Source organism: Lasiosphaeria miniovina (assembly GCF_030549165.1).
Source record: "Lasiosphaeria miniovina strain SMH2392-1A chromosome Unknown B0T26scaffold_2, whole genome shotgun sequence".
Classification (NCBI taxonomy): domain Eukaryota; kingdom Fungi; phylum Ascomycota; class Sordariomycetes; order Sordariales; family Lasiosphaeriaceae; genus Lasiosphaeria; species Lasiosphaeria miniovina.
Window position 1 is genome coordinate 3,536,294 of NW_026848221.1, and position 17,126 is coordinate 3,553,419.

The 17,126-nt window shown below is 55.0% G+C and overlaps 8 protein-coding genes across 8 annotated transcripts; 4 read left to right on the forward strand and 4 right to left on the reverse strand.

The window, feature by feature from the left end:
• Positions 1 to 861: 861 nt before the first annotated feature.
• Positions 862 to 3,007, forward strand: B0T26DRAFT_738344 (major facilitator superfamily domain-containing protein; the record flags this gene model as incomplete). The annotated part of the gene is made up of 4 exons (XM_060443583.1): positions 862 to 1,379; positions 1,524 to 1,879; positions 1,982 to 2,636; positions 2,950 to 3,007. The coding sequence occupies 4 exons, from the start codon at positions 862 to 864 to the stop codon at positions 3,005 to 3,007; spliced, it is 1,587 nt and encodes a 528-aa protein (XP_060300624.1).
• An 859-nt stretch (positions 3,008 to 3,866) lies between these two features.
• On the reverse strand, positions 3,867 to 4,184 carry B0T26DRAFT_748074 (uncharacterized protein; the record flags this gene model as incomplete). The annotated part of the gene is made up of 1 exon (XM_060444919.1): positions 3,867 to 4,184. The coding sequence occupies one exon, from the start codon at positions 4,182 to 4,184 to the stop codon at positions 3,867 to 3,869; it is 318 nt and encodes a 105-aa protein (XP_060300625.1).
• A 1,081-nt stretch (positions 4,185 to 5,265) lies between these two features.
• Positions 5,266 to 7,342, forward strand: B0T26DRAFT_144648 (TAF6-like protein). Its single transcript, XM_060433426.1, has 2 exons — positions 5,266 to 5,912; positions 5,981 to 7,342. The coding sequence occupies exons 1-2, from the start codon at positions 5,525 to 5,527 to the stop codon at positions 6,985 to 6,987; spliced, it is 1,395 nt and encodes a 464-aa protein (XP_060300626.1). The 5' UTR covers positions 5,266 to 5,524; the 3' UTR covers positions 6,988 to 7,342.
• B0T26DRAFT_695679 (uncharacterized protein) lies at positions 7,329 to 8,588 on the reverse strand. The gene is made up of 3 exons (XM_060441311.1): positions 8,221 to 8,588; positions 7,974 to 8,061; positions 7,329 to 7,857 (listed from the first exon to the last, which is right to left on the reverse strand). The coding sequence occupies exons 1-3, from the start codon at positions 8,543 to 8,545 to the stop codon at positions 7,413 to 7,415; spliced, it is 858 nt and encodes a 285-aa protein (XP_060300627.1). The 5' UTR covers positions 8,546 to 8,588; the 3' UTR covers positions 7,329 to 7,412.
• Positions 8,589 to 9,403, forward strand: B0T26DRAFT_695681 (uncharacterized protein). The gene has a single exon (XM_060441312.1). It carries the CDS (start codon positions 8,688 to 8,690, stop codon positions 9,003 to 9,005), a length of 318 nt encoding a protein of 105 aa, XP_060300628.1. The 5' UTR covers positions 8,589 to 8,687; the 3' UTR covers positions 9,006 to 9,403.
• Positions 9,404 to 10,182: 779 nt separating this feature from the next.
• On the forward strand, positions 10,183 to 11,354 carry B0T26DRAFT_672399 (uncharacterized protein; the record flags this gene model as incomplete). The annotated part of the gene is made up of 2 exons (XM_060439444.1): positions 10,183 to 10,564; positions 10,711 to 11,354. 2 exons carry the CDS (start codon positions 10,183 to 10,185, stop codon positions 11,352 to 11,354), a joined length of 1,026 nt encoding a protein of 341 aa, XP_060300629.1.
• A 793-nt stretch (positions 11,355 to 12,147) lies between these two features.
• On the reverse strand, positions 12,148 to 13,128 carry B0T26DRAFT_738347 (alpha-L-arabinofuranosidase axhA-2; the record flags this gene model as incomplete). Its single annotated transcript, XM_060443584.1, has 1 exon — positions 12,148 to 13,128. One exon carries the CDS (start codon positions 13,126 to 13,128, stop codon positions 12,148 to 12,150), a length of 981 nt encoding a protein of 326 aa, XP_060300630.1.
• Positions 13,129 to 13,848: 720 nt separating this feature from the next.
• Positions 13,849 to 15,452, reverse strand: B0T26DRAFT_738348 (uncharacterized protein; the record flags this gene model as incomplete). Its single annotated transcript, XM_060443585.1, has 7 exons — positions 13,849 to 14,363; positions 14,408 to 14,499; positions 14,558 to 14,709; positions 14,765 to 14,910; positions 14,978 to 15,107; positions 15,148 to 15,242; positions 15,428 to 15,452. The coding sequence occupies 7 exons, from the start codon at positions 15,450 to 15,452 to the stop codon at positions 13,849 to 13,851; spliced, it is 1,155 nt and encodes a 384-aa protein (XP_060300631.1).
• Between the last annotated feature and the right edge of the window lie 1,674 nt (positions 15,453 to 17,126).

The window sequence follows — 17,126 nt, forward strand, 5'->3', positions numbered from 1 at the left end:
TTCTTGGCACAGCAATTAAGCAAACGCCAAGCCGCCTGGCAAGCCACAATGGCGTTGCTCTGCATGCTCTTGGCTGCCAATCCAGACGTTCGATCTAGGGTCTGCCACTGACAGAGGCCAAGACCAACCCCACATGCCATCACTGTCGGCCATGCTGCCCTGCTCTTTCCTTTCCCGATCATCCAGGTTTTTTTCCACAACGGAGCAAGAGCAGTGGAGGGCGCCGTGGCAGTTGCAGATGAACCCCAGGCAGTCAGGGAAATGCCGCTCTGCATCAGCCAGCAATGGCCAAAAGCTTGTCCCCGCACGCCCAACGCCCCTCGCTCCTCTTTTCGTCTGGTATGGTCCACACTGGTCACACTGCAGCTCGTTCTGGAGTCGCATCATCGCATGCACATCACCTGCAAAATTGCCCGCCCGGGAAGACAAGAAGCTACAGAGTGGGAGTACAGCCAGCGGGTGGTAGATGAAATCATGACCGCTTATCTACGGCTACCGAGAAGGGATAGTGATTCGCCAATCCCCATATAAGACATGCGGGCTGTTAATTAATCTGGGATCGTCTGGCGGTGTGTGCTTTTCCGCTTCTCCTCCCGACTTTTGCTTGCAGGACTCGCCCTTGAACAATAAGTTAGGTCCACCTCCTTCCTGCCCGGGTTCGTCTCCGAGTCTGCCCTGTCCTGCGCCGACCACGCTGCAACTGCAAGTGCACCCACCGCACCGTGACCTCACCTCGGGTGGCCTCTCGTCCAGTCTCCACCGGCTATCCCGTAGGCGGATCCCTTACATCAACCACCTACCTACCCGACGAGCTTCCGGCTAGAGAGGACCCGCACACACCTAAAACAGCAACAACCAACCATGGAGCCGACAAACGAGACGGCCGACCCCGTGGCCAAGGGCGTGCTGGCGACGGCGCGGCAGTCGTGGAAGGACCTGTTCATCTGGAAGCAGCGCATCGTGGTGACCAACGCGTACGGCGAGACGACGGCCGAGTGGGCGCGGCCGGCGGCGCTGCGCAACCCCATCAGCCTGCTGGCGCAGCTGTCGGGCCGCGACTGGCTCTTCTTCCTCGTCGGCTTCGCGGCCTGGACGGCCGACGCTTTTGATTTTCACGCCCTGTCCATCCAGCAGGTCAAGCTGGCCGCCTATTACAACATCAGCAAGACAGACGTGTCGACCGCCATCACCCTGACCCTGCTGCTGCGCTCCATCGGCGCAGCTGCGTTCGGCCTCGCCGGCGACCGCTGGGGCCGCAAGTGGCCCATGGTCTTCAACATGATCATCCTCGGCGTGCTGCAGGTCGCCACCATCTACAGCAGCACCTTTCAGCAGTTCCTTGCCGTGCGCGCCTTGTTTGGTCTGTTCATGGGCGGAGTGTAAGTATTCAGTCCCCAATTACTACTGTACTTACTACATACGTCCGGGCTTTGGTGCTGTGGCCTTGTTCTTCGTTTCTGTCCTTTCGTTTCAGCTCTTGTTGGATCCTGGCTAAATAAGCATGTGATTCGCGTTTGATTTAGCTACGGCAACGCCATTGCCATGGCGCTCGAGAACAGCCCCGTCGATGCCCGCGGCCTAATGTCGGGCATCCTGCAGCAGGGCTACTCGTTCGGCTACGTCTGCGCGGCGTGCGCCAACCTCGGCGTGGGCGGCAGCGACGACAGCTGGAAGACCGTTTTCTGGATCGCCGCCGGCCTGTCGGTTGGCGTAGGCATCATTCGCTGCTTCTTCCCCGAGTCGCAGCAGTTCATCGAGGCCAAGAAGGCCGGCAAGGCCCAGGGCCACGCGTCTGAGTTCTGGCGCGAGACCCAGATCATGCTGCGCCAGGAGTGGAAGATGTGCATCTACTGTGTCATCCTCATGACTTGGTTCAACTGTGGGTGTTGCCCCTGAGTGTTTCATTCTTTTTCGCCCCTTTTCCGTGTCTTGGCTCCGTCTGGACCGGTAGCTGACTTGGCCTGTTTCCACCCGCATGCAGACTACAGCCACACTTCCCAGGACAGCTACACGACCTTCATGCTCACTGAGAAGGAGCTCGACAACTCGGGCGCCAGCCGCGCCAGCATCCTCATGAAGGTCGGGGCGTGCGTGGGCGGCACCATAATCGGCTATCTGTCACAGTGGTTCGGCCGGCGGCGGTCGATTGTCGTCGCGGCGCTCGTCAGCGGCTTCCTGATCCCGGCGTGGATCCTGCCGCAGGGCGAGCGGTCGCTGTCGGTGACGGGCTTCTTCATGCAGTTCTTCGTGCAGGGCGCATGGGGCGTCATCCCCATCCACCTCAACGAGCTGTCGCCGCCGGCGTTCCGCTCGTCGTTCCCGGGCCTCACGTACCAGCTGGGCAACATGATCTCGTCGCCCTCGGCCCAGATCGTCAACGCCATCTCTGAGAGCCACTTTGTCACCAGCGCGTCGGGCCACCGTGTCGATGCTTACGGCTCTACTATGGGCATCGCCACCGCCATCATCGCCCTCGGCATCGCCGTCACCACCGCCTTCGGTCCCGAGAAGCGCGGCCGCGAGTTTGAAAAGACGAAGCCCGCGGGCATGAACCTCGTCCAGGAGGGCAAGCGGCTCGATGACCTGGAAGCCGCCCCCGCGCCCTCTGCTGGCCGCCGCGGCAGCAGCGAGCAAAAGTCACAGGTCCAGCAGCTCGAGGCCTCGAGCGATAACCTACCAGGCTCGGAGAAGTAAAGCCGGTGTGGGGAGGGAGTGAAGCGGAGACGCTGGTTGAACTCGAAGGCGAGCGCCAGGGGATAAGCATAACGCAGCCTAGGAGGGCTGTAAGTTGTTGCTTTTGGGGCCGAGGAAGTTAGTATTTAGCGGTTATATGATACCAATTGAATAGCGGGCTGAATTAAACCCGCCGTGAGAGACAGGTGACGAGTGGCCGTGAAATTTGGGATTGCTAAGAATAGAAGAGATTGGTATGTTGAGATCCTAGGCCAGTCAGTCGTCGGAATCGAAACAGCGCCTAATACAGCGGCCGGCCGCAGGGGCCTTATGAGAAAGAAAAAAGGATACCTTTATCTACGATTGTCTAACTCGTCTTCCATTATATCTGCCCGATCTCACGAAACGGGTGCTCGTCAAGGGAACGGCCCTTCAAAGACTATTCCCCTCCTAGATTAGGGTCTCGGCAATAACCGATCCGGCCACACAAATCCGGGCACCCCAGGGCACGAAATACTTGCCCAATCTCAAGCAGGTCTCTCTCTTCGGCAACATCAACTGTGAGTATGAGCCAAATCGGGAAGGGCCTTACCCCAGTCCCACCCCCCCCGAGGAAAGTACTAGTATTAACCCCTCCCCTTTAAGTTCTTGACTCCATACTACCTGCGATCTGTGCCTGTCCTCGTGACTGTCATCTTCCACCCAATGCCCTTGCACATGACAGGTGGGGACCACATATCATGTTATGACTAGTTATGGAGGTAGATTTCATCTTAAACATTCAAGTTTGCTAAAACTCCGATCCCCGCATTAGCAGTTACTCTTCGATCCAGCACCACCCGCCAGTCGACTGGCCGCATCCGTCCACTCTCAATTACTACGTTCCAATAGTTACTCGGGGCGGGCCAAGAACTGCAAAAGCCCCAAAACCCTTCAGTGGCCCGAGCCAATCCTTCGGGGCCTGTATTATACAGACCGAAGCCCACATTCGCTAATTTGCTAAGCGAAATACTTCTACACATCTGGGACCCCGTTGAGTATAGCACGTGAAGGAAGCACCCCCACGAGCCGCGAGAAATACGCAGCCAGTTTGTGATTAGGTATTGAAGCGTTTCGCGACGGATGATTACACGTTGCTTGTATTGGCTGGTGACTGGCAGTTAGTTGGATCTACTATCACGATGTGCGCATAGCTATGGCCGTCGGAGTTCAGTTAATTCCAACCCAAACTTATTGCGAAGAAGCCATTTCCTGTTGTCGGCGACGTTGCCGGCCGTGTCGAGTACCCTGGTGGGCACTATGTTGTAGTACTCGCCGCCCTGCGTCGGCACCGCCATAGCCATGAGCATTTCCATCATGCCTTCGTACGTCCTGAGCTGGGCGAGCACGCGGCGCAGCGTGGCCTGCGTGGCCCCGTCGTCGGGCACGTCCAGCATGGCCAGCTCGAGCAGCAGCGCCACGATGCCCACCGCGATGGGCGTCGCCACCAACGTGCCCGTCATGCGGCGCATCGTCGCCTTAGCACCGTCAGGCTCTTGCCGCTGATCGCCGGCGCGTTGAAGTCGCTCGGCTTGCTGTGCACCTTGGCCGAGTGCACGGCCACGACGTCGCTCCACCACGGTGCACGTCTGAAGATAGGTGTGCGGGTTGAGAACCAGGTGGCGGTGTGGGGCAGAAAATATATCAAAGTATTAAGGCGTTAATTCCAACAGAGCTATTGGACTTCCTACGGCCTTCGGAGCGTCCTACCACCGGGGGGGTACTATCCACCTCGTGAGGGAATTGAAGGGTATCTTGTATAACGATTCGTAGCGTTCGAGTCAAAAATAGAATAAATGAAACAGTAGGTGGGGAGATTAACCTGTGATTCTAAGCCAACGTGCAAGACGCTGATTTATGTCAAAATTAACTAATTACCTCTTTTACGGCTCACCTATTACATACCCATCTGCTGATTTCTATCTCAGCCAGTGATTAGCACCCAATTCTCTTTGCCTTCCATTGAATGTAAACTTCGTTTTTCAGCGAAACTGTGAGCAGTTTGTGAGCATTACAGAGGCCATTTTCTCCTTACCGATTCTAGAGTGGGAAGACGACAGCCCGCTGAGACAACAAACACTAGTCTGCCACGGCTACGAAATTACCCATTATGGCGCTCACTGAGTAAGGTAGGTGCGCGAAGTACTCATGTTGGAATAGCGACATTCATGACCGTACTTTTGGTCTAGGAGGGAGGCGGTGTGAGTTATGTGCTAGCTCACGTGCCAACGTGAGCGACTGGACTCGCACACATCTACCAAAACCAAGTTCGCACACCTTTCTACTTCTTTAGCTTAGCACCAGAACTATAAGAACAATCACAACCCCCCCATTAGTAGTACTAATACGCAACCTTCAGGACCCAACCATTAATGGTGTGACCGGAATACAACGAACAACTTAAATCCTTACAACCTGACTTTCGTCGCGGAGTGTCAAAGTGGGGCCTGGTGTGTGCTCCGCTTGATCAATACCTACCACCTTTGCCCTGCACAAATTCCATTTTCAACGATCGCCCAACTACTACTGCTGCAAGAAAGGTAACGGGCGAGAGCGAGGCGCCATTAGTTATAAGCGCATCTTCCGACTCTCTCCCGGAATTACCTTTTCTTAAGAAAAGCTCTAAATCGAAACACCAGCACACTTTCAGTCAGCGTGTCAATTGCATCACGTGACAGCCCCTCCACCTGCAAGGCTTCTACGCCTCTGCACCTGGTACGTACCCAGGGGACCTCTCCTGCAACACCACCACCAAACTCTGGTCGTCAATTCGCGATTCTCGAACCCGACCAAGCTCGCTCCGCTCGCCAACATGGCCGCACAGGACGGACCAAAGCTCCTCTGGAACCCAGAAAACGTCAAGGATGTCGCCGAATCGATAGGAATCTCTCTGGCCGACGAGCCGCTGCGGCTGCTGACGCAGGATGTCGAATTCCGCATCGGGCAGGTCCTCGTCGAAGCGCTCCGCTTCATGCGCGCCGCCTGCCGCACCACCCTCACCGTGCAGGACGTTTCGCAAGCCCTCAAGGTCCTCGACGTCGAGCCGCTCTATGGCTATGAGTCCACCCGACCGCTGCGCTACGGCGAGGCCAGCATCGGCTCCAACCAATCCCTCTTCTACATTGACGACGAGGAGATCGACTTTGAGAAGTTGATCAATGCGCCCTTGCCCAAGGTGCCGCGGGACATGAGCTTCACTGGTGAGTGGCAGGCCTCGATCTCACCCCTTGTGCGCGTGATAACGTTCTAACTATTTCCCCCCCCGCAGCGCACTGGCTTGCCGTCGAAGGCGTCCAACCTTCCATCCCCCAGAACCCCACCACCGCCGAGACATCATCCAAAGAGCTCCTCCCCAAGGGACCCGGCGCACACCCCGCGCTTGCCGCCCTCGCCGGAAACGATAACGTCTCCTTCCGGCCCTCGGTCAAGCACGTCATCAGCAAGGAGCTAATTCTATACTTCGACAAGATCCAAGCCGCCATCCTCGACGACGATCCCGACGAGGAGAAGACGCGCCTGCGCGAGGCGGCGCTCGAGTCGGTGCGCTCGGATCCCGGCCTGCACCAGCTCCTCCCATACTTTGTGAACTTCATCACGAACCAGGTCACGCACCGCCTCGACGACCTGTTCGTGCTGCGCCAGATGATGGAGCTGGCCGAGGCGCTGATCCAGAACCCCAACACCTTCGTCGAGTTCTACGCTAGCGCGCTGTCGGCGCCCGTGCTGACGTGCCTCATGTCGCGCAAGCTGGGCGCCACCGAGGAGGGCACCGACAGCGTCCGCGACCAGTACCAGCTGCGCGAGCTGTCGGCCAGCCTGCTGGGGACCATCGCCAAGAAGTACAGCAAGGCCAACGCGCTGCTCCGCCCTAAGCTGACACGCACCTGCCTGAAGAACTTCCTGGACCCGTCGCGCTCGCCCGCCGTCCTGTACGGCGCTATCAGCGGTCTGGCCGCGGCCGGCGGCCTAGAGGCGGTGCGCGTGCTCGTGCTGCCCAACCTCAAGAGCTTCGACGCCGCGATCCTGCAGCCCTTGTTCGAGAAGGGCGAGGGAAGCTCGCTGGAGTACGAGACCTTGGTGGGCGGCATTATCAAGGCCGTCCAGACACTAGTCGGTGGGTTGGATGTGGTGTCGAACGGGGTGAACGGTGTCGACCTCTCGCGGGAGGCCGAGCAGGTGACAGACTTCCTGGGGCCGACAATTGGGCGGAGGATCGCGCGACTGGCCCACCACAGCCTCAACCGAGCGATCCTCGAGGTCAGGCATCTCGAATAGCACTCGTGATCCTCTCGCAGCTCTCGGATTGGGAAGCAGGTTTAACATGGATCTTGGGGGTCAGCGCGGCGTTTAGGCAGTTTTTGCAGAGTGATTTCCCCTCCAGGCGTTCTAGGCATGGCCGGAGAAGACGCTACATTGAAGTCACCTTTAGGTGGGCTGGTTAAACAGCACGTTTACCAATGAATTTACAATATCTAAACGGGGCACGCCGCCTCCGTCTGTCGTGGCAATGGAGACGGAACGGGAGTGACATAGTGCGCCGCCGTTAAGCCTCCCTCCCAAACATGTGCAGTGCTGTAGAATATATATCGTGACACTCGATTTTCTCGCCAGCCTCTACAACCACCCCCCCCCCCCCCCCCCCCATACCTCTGCTCCGCTCTCCCTTCAGCATTTACCGCTCAGCTGATAGCGTGTACAATCTAGAGGAAGAAAGCCAGGTACAGCCCGCCGACGAGCGAGGCGCCCCATATGTACCAGCCCGTCTGGACAATGGTCTTGCGCTTGAAGCCGACGGCCATGTCATAGCAGAGGTGGCGCACGCCGTTGACGCAGTGGAACACAAAGGGCCAGGCCACGATAAACTTGAGCCCGCCCTTGACGGCCAGCGGCAGCGCGCCGACGGCCGCCGCGATCGACGCGCTCTCTAGGTGCCACCCTAGCAGCGGCGCCGCTAGGTACGCCGTCGCGAACACGTACAGCCCCCCGCTGAACCCCATCCCCGTGAGCCGGGTCCACACGCTGCCGCCGAACCACGTCTGCTGCTTGTCGTAGATGCCCAGGTGCGGGCTCACCGGCCGCTGCAGCCGCTGCTTGTTGAGGATGTCGTGCGCGTCCGCCGACGTCAGCTTCTGCGTTGCGACTAGTCTGTCGGTGTGAGGGTCAATGTCAGTTCGGGGGTTCTCTCGTAATAACCGTTGGGGGTGTAATGGGTGCAATCTATGGGTGTGAAGATCGAAGGAGGGGAGGGGGTTTGAACGCACCTGGTCTGCGTCGCCTTGTGGAGAGATCCGGCAAGAACCCCCATGCGGGCCACGTCGGCTGTGAAGAAGGCATTGGGCTTGGCCGCCACTGCAATCGCCCGCGAGCGTCAGTCAATTGTTCATCATCCAAGAGGTACCGCGCGAACGAACAGAGGGAGCTTCCCCTGGGGGAGGGCTCTCTCTCGTCGCTTGGGAGCAGGGAGAGACCAGTCAATTCCCTCCAAGGGCAGGGCAGGCAATTGCGTACCTCGGCGAAGCGCCGTCGTTCCTACGCGCTGGGCAATCATGGTTTCGCGGGGCGTGGTTCCGTTGCAATGATGTCGATCGGGCGGTCGTGCGTGGTTCGTGAGGGAGGCAGGTGGGCGGGCGGACTTTTGGCTGGTTGGCGATGATGTCGATTGATCGGAAACGTCCCGGCACCACGGCTGGCTGACCTCGGCCCACCCAGCCAATAGAAGCGCGGGTGATTCGAATGGGCCATGCACAAGCTGGGGCACGGACCACGCGAGCTTGCTCTCGTTTGCTGCTCGCACGTGACTACTCCACTTGGGGCCCGTTGGCTGGCTGCACATGAAATCGAAAATTTTCGGCTCGCTTCTTAGCTTTCCCTTTCTCCTTTTTTTCTTCTTTAGATAGAATGGGAGCCCCGGCCATGGCACTGCTTTTACCTCCCTAGGCAGTGCGCCAACATGGTATCTAGGCATCTTGGTGTCTATGGGTGCCCAGAGAAGAAATGATCCGTCGTTAATCTCTATCGCCGGTTGCATCAGTCTGGCGATAGTTTCAAAAAAGAGATCTACATTCCTTAATTGCGCGCGAGCACGTTTTGCCTTTGGTCATGTCAGCTTTTGGTTTCTTTGCATTATAATGCCACTTATTGTCCAAACCTGCATTGAGCTCTGTGTCTCCAAGAGAGTTGCCTATATCAAAATAGGAAGTCAGATACTGTTTTTGGCTATCGTCAAGAAGTCATCTCTCTCCCTCTACCAAAACAGCGTCATATCTGTGCCGCATATTACACGGTGTATCTGACCCTAAATTGATGCTTGTTAGTTGAGAGCCTCCAGTGGTCGGTCATCCGTCATGCGGAGCAAGCAAGGCAAGCAAGGAGACAACCAGTATTGCCGCGAGGGCACCGTCACTTCGAAACACTTGCGGGCGATGGTTGCCGCCTGAAAACCGGATAGTTCCCGTTCTCATGGTCATGGGCGCCATAACTTGGACTGGCCCCTGGCAGTAGCTTCCCACAACGGCGTTCTCGTTCTGCTAAAAATGATGCCAAAAGTCGATCCGTGAAACAGCCATTGCAACACCCCAAACCCGACAAAGAGAATTTCCCTTTTCTCCTTCGGAGCTGAGCAGTTGCGCCTTAAGCTGAGCCAGGCTGAGCCAGGCTGAGCCAGGCTGAGCCAGGCTGAGCCAGGCTGAGCGAGAGGTCATTTTTGGGGCTACCCGGTTATACTTGCCGTAGTTTGAAAATAGCATTCTGAGCCCAATTTCAGGACACTGGCGCTCCGCCACCTGGCTACCCCGTCTTATTTTTTCTACCCTACTGGGGCAAACAATCACCTTGCTTACCTACAAATGAATTGGAAGGATGGGAAGGATGGCGCAGTTATGCCTGGTGTAACTTATGCCAATTATCGCTAGCCCACGGCTACAAGTTTGTGAATACGAGGATAAGTTCTTCCGTGGTGTAAGGAAGGGCTGGTACGCCTGATCAAGGTGGTCACAATGGAAGCAACAAGAGGGGTGAGCAATGACTGGCAGTGGTGTAAGACTTCAACCTGGCCCTCGCAAAGGAAGGTGGGCGAAGGCCGCTGCTTCTATACATGGTTGGGAGACCAAGTCCCGTGTGTGCTGCGGAAGCGTGGTGCCACAGTGTAGCTCTAGTTTTAGTGCACAATGCAGCTCAATTCAAGTGTGTCCAAGTCTCTGTCTATTCTCGGTAAAAATGAAAGAAAAGAACGCCTTATTTATCCTTTGACTAAAAGACCGGTATTAGGCAACAATGTAGGCATTAAGGCCTCTATAGGGGCTGATTATCGTTGGTGGCCTGGTTGGTGGCGAAGATCATCGTTGGTGGCCTAGTTGATGGCAAAGTTCCGTCAGGAGGGCATTATTACGTAACACCTTCGCCGTCGTCGCGCGCGTCCAACACCTCGTCGCCACCGCCGCCGTTGACGGCGACATCAACAAATGGCAACAAATGGCGCGTTCCCAAGTCTACGACGCATGCTATCACGGCTGCGCCAACGACTGCGACGACCCCAATTTCGCCTGTAACGCGTGCCAGCGCACAATGCAAGCAGGCGCAGCATGCGACGGCAACAAGATGTGGAACTGGAAGGACGCCGACCGGTATCCGGCCTCGTGCCTGACCACCATTGCGCGCAATATGATGGGCGACGCGCTCGAGCAGCTCAAGAAGTCGTACCGCAACCAGTACGCGCTGATCGTGCTGACGGTGCTTGGTGGCGTGCTGGGTGCTGTGATTACTTATATTGTCTGGCGCAGGTTGACCATGACCAAGGCGGAACGGCGGGAGCAGAAGATGAACAAGAAGGCGAAGAGAGCTAGTCTGGGCCACCGTCGCTCAAGAGGCCTGGTACTTGGAAGATGCCCAAGATGCCCAAGATGCCCACGAAGAGCTCTGGTGGTGGTGGGGGAGGAGGAGGAGGACTAGGAGGCATGGGAGGGATGGCATCCGCAGCCGGAGGGCACAGTACTGATCAAGCTGCATCTTGCCGCTCTTCTTCCTCCTCTTCCTCCTCTTCATCATCCGCCCACTCCCGGGCTGGATCCGGATCTCGGCCCGGGACAAGCAGCAGCGGCGGCAGCGGCAGCGGAATCGGTAAGAAAGCCGCCATGACGGCCGTGCTCGGACTCATCGGCGGCGCCAAACCTGCTCAAGCCTACGCCTGCACCGGACGAGACATGACATGGAACCAGTACTTCGTGTCCCCCGTCAACGGCAACACCGGCAGCAACGTCGCTATATTAGGTGTCGTCCATGGGTGGTTCAGAAACTGTAACGATAAGCGTGACTGCGTCAAGAGGTGCACCGACACTTGCGGCACCGACTCGAGCGGCCACAAGTCGTGCCGTAACAGTTGCAGTGACGACTGCCACACCACCACCGTTACTGACCGCATGCCCAAGCAGTATGTGGACGACATTGTGCCGCGAGTTAGGGCTTGTGGGTTTACCACGGTTGACTCGCTGGCCAGCGCGGATATGGCGGGGTTAACGGTGCGGGTTGCCAATGCCAACATTGAGAGGAATCATTGGGTGCGCATCTCCGTCAACTCGCTGAATGCGACGAGGCCGGATGAGACGGATGAGATGATCTTGGCGGAAGGTGGAATGACATTTTGTTGACGTTGCGTGCTTGATGTAGAAGAAGCTTGCGGCCCATGCAGGGGATGAGGGGCAAACACGGGAGAGATGTATGTTGGGAGACTGCGCTGCGACTGCCTTTGTGTGTGCCCCGCTGCTCTTGTTGGGGAGCGATGTCGCTTAAACTTGGCCATTGGCTGGACTGTGGGTGTTCTCAAGCCGATATTTGTCGAAACTGGGACAGAAGGCCACCAATGATACAGCAACAACACAGCAACACTCGAAATCTGCCTTTCTACCATGCTGGCTTGCGGCGACTGCACGCCCGCGTCTTCCCCCACGACAATGTCGAGCTATCATTGGGCTCGGCGACGGAGGTGGCCGAAGCGATCAATTTGGTGTCAAATAGTAGCGCAGCTACATGCAGCCCTTGAATGTGATAGTGCACGCACACATTTGCTTACATCTCATTGGCGTCACTCACATGCTAGCCAGTTCGTTGATTGAACGCGAGCCCAGCTTCCGCCTACCAGAACCAGCCATGCTCATACACATTATCCGTCACGTGCAAGGCAGAATGCTTAGACTGGGGACAATTTAGGTTGTGTATGGTCGGGAAGAGTAACTTCCGGTGCTCGCTGTCATGGTTAATTAAGTGAAGTAGCCTCCTGATCGACAAGAATATATAGATAGCAGAACCCCTCTATCGTTGAGAGAAACAGTCAATGCACATGTACCTCGAGGTGAGAAATTGTCTTATTCCCATCTCTTTTGCTCTCAACTTAATTGTCTGCTAGATACACCAACGCTGTACGTCCTTTCACCTCTCGCCGCTTTAGCGCTGCAACGTCAACAGTGCCGGTCGGTACGGCAGCTTGCCGTAGTCGCCCCCAGAGCCAGGGGCTCGTCCCTGGTAGAGCAGCTGCAAGTTGCACGGATCAATCGTCATGGTCTGGTCAGCGTTGACGCGGATCAGCTCGCCATGGCTGATGTCGTTACTCCAGGTCGCGCCGCTGTTGACTTTACCGGCGAAGGGCTGGCTCTCAGTTGCTGCCTGAGGTGCCCATGTGCCGCCCAGACTAGTGGCCGTGAACGAGCGGAAGTAGCGCCCGTTTGATCCAATGGCCTCAACGATCATGAGGTACTTCTTCTCACCCTGTATTGTGTAGACTTGGACTGCTTCAAACAGGTTGTTGGCTGTGTCGGTCATAATCACGGTCGATGATGTCCCGAAACTGCCTGGGAAATTTCCGATGAGCATGCTGGCGCGGTAGATCTTGCCGTTGTCTCCAGCAAAGAACAGGTACATGGTCGTATCGTCGCCAATGACAGCTTGGTCGATGCAGCCAGTGCTAGAACCTGTGATGGTCCCGGAGAAGAGGGTCTGGACTCCGGACCACCCGTTGGCATTGGTGGGGTCGCTGGAAGTCTTGTAGGAGAAGGCTGTCGGGCCCCATTGGTAGGCAAGGACCCAGATGTTCTTGGGAGCAAAGAAGAAGAGTGACGGCGCAACAGTGGCTCCATTCATCTTGTTTTGGCTGACTGTGGCCATATCGGACCAATTGCTAAAGAGGCCAAAGTTCATGGAGCCCCAGCTTGATCCTGAGTCGTGTGTCGTTGCATACACGAGATGCTGGCCGTTATATGGAACCGTGGTGAAGTCTTTAAGCGAGACCCATCCCGACTTTGGATTGGCGAGGAGGCCGGTCGATGTCCAGCGGTAGCTAGACGGCAGGCCAGCTGTGCATGCTGAGGTCGTCTGTGCCGATGCAAACGCCGCTAACGCGAGCACCAAGATGGTATTTTGAAACCTCATCGTCACACTTTTAGATTCCAGCTGCTGTAGCAAAACCGACGACTCGTATCCCCAATTTGGAAGGACGAAGCGGAGAGCCACCACGCTTATATCATTACGGTGATGACCGGGAGCAGCATTGTGAAGACGGAGGAGTTACTTTCTCCGGCTCGCCCAGCCTCTAGTAGCGACCCGAGCAGAATCTTCCACCAATCTAGAAGATATGATCAAGCGACGGATGTGTGACTTTGAAGTAGCCGTAATGATTTATAGCGTTATAGCCTCAGTTATTCTGTACCTGGCATGCGGGGAAGACCCCTGATAGGATCCACACATCGGAGAAGATGGTAAAATGAACCTTACCTTGATTAATTAATATCCGCATAGGCATCTCATTGGTGCGCTTCTAGTATCGGCGATCGATCCGGTTCCTCACCGCAACACCGCGTGCACCAGCGGCGAGATGATGTTTTCGCGGAGGGAAACGACTAGTACGCCAAGACCGGAGATCGGGCATCCGATGTCATTGAATTGGGGAGGTGAAATGGGAAAATGTTTCATTAGGGCGCAAATAAATAAAGTCATTTTGTCAACGCGACTAGTTGCCTTCTTTCGACAGCTCTTGAAGTACATGCATCATGGAATCGTTTCCGTTGGTTAGCCGCGTGATAAGTAGAAAGTAGTGAAACGCTCGGGAGCCATGCCCTCGATGGGACTTCTTTTACATTGTTGGCCCCCGTCTCATGCTAGAACTACCAAAGATCGGCGAGGAATGATCCTGGCACTCCTCATCAGGTCAAAAGCCTCTTCGTAATTCCGAAGGATGTCGACTCGTTCCTGGAATCCAGCTTTTGCAAACTTGGAGAGGTTGTGCTGCCGGTCAAAGACCGCCATGGACAGCATCACCCCAATAAATTCCCAACTTGTATGCTGGATGACGCCGGGAATCAGACCATGCTTTGACCCAAACCCCTCCCACTCGCTTCGGTGTTGCGTCATGTATTCGCTTGAGCTAAACCCCATCGCGCGAATTTCTTCAGGCCCAAGTCCCACCAGTCCAAAGGACTGGCAGATCGCTACCCACTTGTCGCGCCAATTTAGTCCTGCGGCCAAGGGGGAATCACCGACATTATAGACCTCGCCATTTGAGTCACCGATTAAGTGGGATGTAAAGATCTGCGCACGACCAAGTGTCTTTTGGCCAATTTCGGTGTGGCGAGCATCGTACGAAGCAAGGAGCCGGGGAAATGAATGCTCTTGTTCCCCGCAACGCCACTAGATTCGCGGTCGGCGTAGAAACTGAGAAACAAGCCGAGTCCTTGGGCAAGGTTCATCGCGTTCTTGCCGCCCGGAACAAATCCAATCCATGTATCGGTGTCAGCATTCCAAAACCTGAAGAAAGTTTGATGAAGGGTAATGTACCACAAGGTCGGGACGGATTTCAGTAAACCGCCATGGCTTTCCAACCGAGAGTTTCTCCAGTGCGTCAAACTGGGCATAATAGAAGACCTGATCTTCAAAAGGCTGCGGTATTCTCGGGTCCGACTCGTTACAGGGCACCTTTGGAACTCCGATCTCACGCGCGTGGACAAAGCCATAAGACTAAATTAGGGGGTGTTAACAGATCAAGCCGGGTCCAGGAAATTAGGGGACTGACTTTGCCACCAGTCTGTAGGGACCAAAACCGAAGTCGGGGACAAACTTTCTCCACGGCTAGGACCGCCGTTTCAAGAATACCAACGTTGACTTGTTTGAGAATCTCGTGTCCGACAAAATCTGAAGTTCCAGGTGGCTGGACATAAGCTGCGCAAGTGGGATTAGCCAGATATGAAAGAGAAGCGCAACTTTCGTCTAAAGATGGAGCACGTACCTGCGAAGAACACATCGGTGACACCTTTGATGCCTTCAATGCCACTCAATCCAGCAGCGGCCGCATCAACGCCAGCACCAAGATCAACTCCAGATGCCAGAATAAGTCTATCATCGTCTGGGAGAACCAACTGCGAACGGCCCACCGGTCTGTTGGAAAAGCCCGATTACGCGGAAGAATGAATCAGTCGTCGGATAGTGCAAGGACTCATGGAGGACTGCCCAGCCGGTAATTCCCGACGCCCCGAATACCAAAGCTGTGCGGTCTTCCATGTTATAGGTTTCGGAAATTGTGGTAGTTGCTATAAAAGATGGAGATGATAATTAAGGTACTGTAGTTGATAACGAAAACATTTTCATTTCTAGGGTCATATTATCTCATCAGGTAGAGATTGCTGTCTCGGTCGGCTCTTCATCCCCACGGGATGATAATACCACCGGCCGGCGCCACCTGCTTTCAGTCGTGCCGACGGCATGAAAACGCTCTTCAGAGATCCCGACCTCCGTGCTGCAAAATAACACTCATCTATACGACGAAACCAATAGAAATGGATATATTTGAGCGCCTTTGGGGATTATTGTGACCCTGCCGCTTACCAATGTGACAAGACAAGGTCTTGTACAGAAACCTAAAGCCCCGAACACTCTCAGCTACCAGGTATTGCTGCACGTTGCTCGCTCAGCGCCAATTGCCGCCTGGAACGCCACTGAAGTGATACTTTCTCCCTTCACTTAGTCGGATGGTGGTAGCATATGACTGATTTCCAGGGTTCACGGTGTGAGACCTCGGTCAGATTACTAAATAGTGCTAGGGACGTACAACAGCCACTCGGGAGTTCCTAAGCCGAGAGTCCGAACATGCATCAGATAGGAACCATTGATGCTTTATCAGTTAGAAAGACGTTTTTACTTGACCGCTTTTTGCGGAAAAGTGCGGCTTGGCCAAGAAGTACAGATTAAAATGCTGCCTGAATCTTGCCCTCGTTATTTTCTTTTTTTAAGTTTTTAGATGATCGACTTTCTGAAGTGGGTGGGCAATGCCTTTTTAGTCCGCATTGTACGTACCCTCCTGCCTTAGGTACCCCACCACCGTGGAGTACTAAGACAAGGAACGTATTCTAAGTCATCCATCAGGGCACTCAGGCCTAAATGCCAATATTCCGGCATCAATTCTCAGCTCCATCCATCCGCCACATTTTGATATTATTTGGACGACGAGATAAGAGCCCACGTATATCAGGGGGAACAGCTAGTTTCGTATTAAAAATGGTGGCCACGAAGGGCCTGGAGTCAACTTTATTAATATATGGCTGACCCAAGACTTCTTGAAAGGTATATGGCTTTTTGTCGGCCATTTAATCCTTATAATCGTTCTTGTGCAGATATAAGTCAGGTGGTCTGCTTATGGAACACCCCTGGATTTGGAACAAGGTTTGTCATCAAGGACTTGCCGCTCGCCACCCAACTCACCTATTTCAATCGCTTGCAACTCGACCAATTCTGCTTCAATACTTATCTTCTTTTCTCCATTCAATTGAGAAATGAAAGATGAAGCGATATACTTAGTTGGATTTGCAGAATGCGCTGGCAGAGTATGCAGAAACCGGCTTACTCCGTAACTCTGCTGAAAATCACGGCATCCCCCCTACTACTCTCTTTAATCGGGTTCGTGGTTCCGAGCCAGCCTCCAAGGCCCAAATTCTTAATCAAAAGCTTTCTCCGGCTATGGAAGAACGCTTAACCGAATGGATTCTATTCCAAGGGTCGCTCGGTCACCCTCCAACCCACGCCCAAATTTGGAAACTAGCTAGAAGAATGCTCGAAGATAACGAGACCCTCGGAAAACGCTGGACTAGCCGGTTTTTGGCTAGAAATCCATCTATTTCTACAATTAGGCCTCGGAGAATCCATGCAAACCGTGCTGATCGAGCCTGTGAGGCCGTTATCCGGCCTTGGTTTGACTATTTGAAGCCTCCAGGCGTGGAGGCTATTCCAGCCAAGCATAGGTATAATATGGATGAAACTGGCATTGCTTCTGGCATTGGAGATAACGGCCTGGTTGTTGGATCTAAGGAAAGAAAGAAATTCCAGAAAAAGAAGAAAGGAGACCGAATTTGGACCTCGATTATCGAATGTATTTCCGCTGGCGG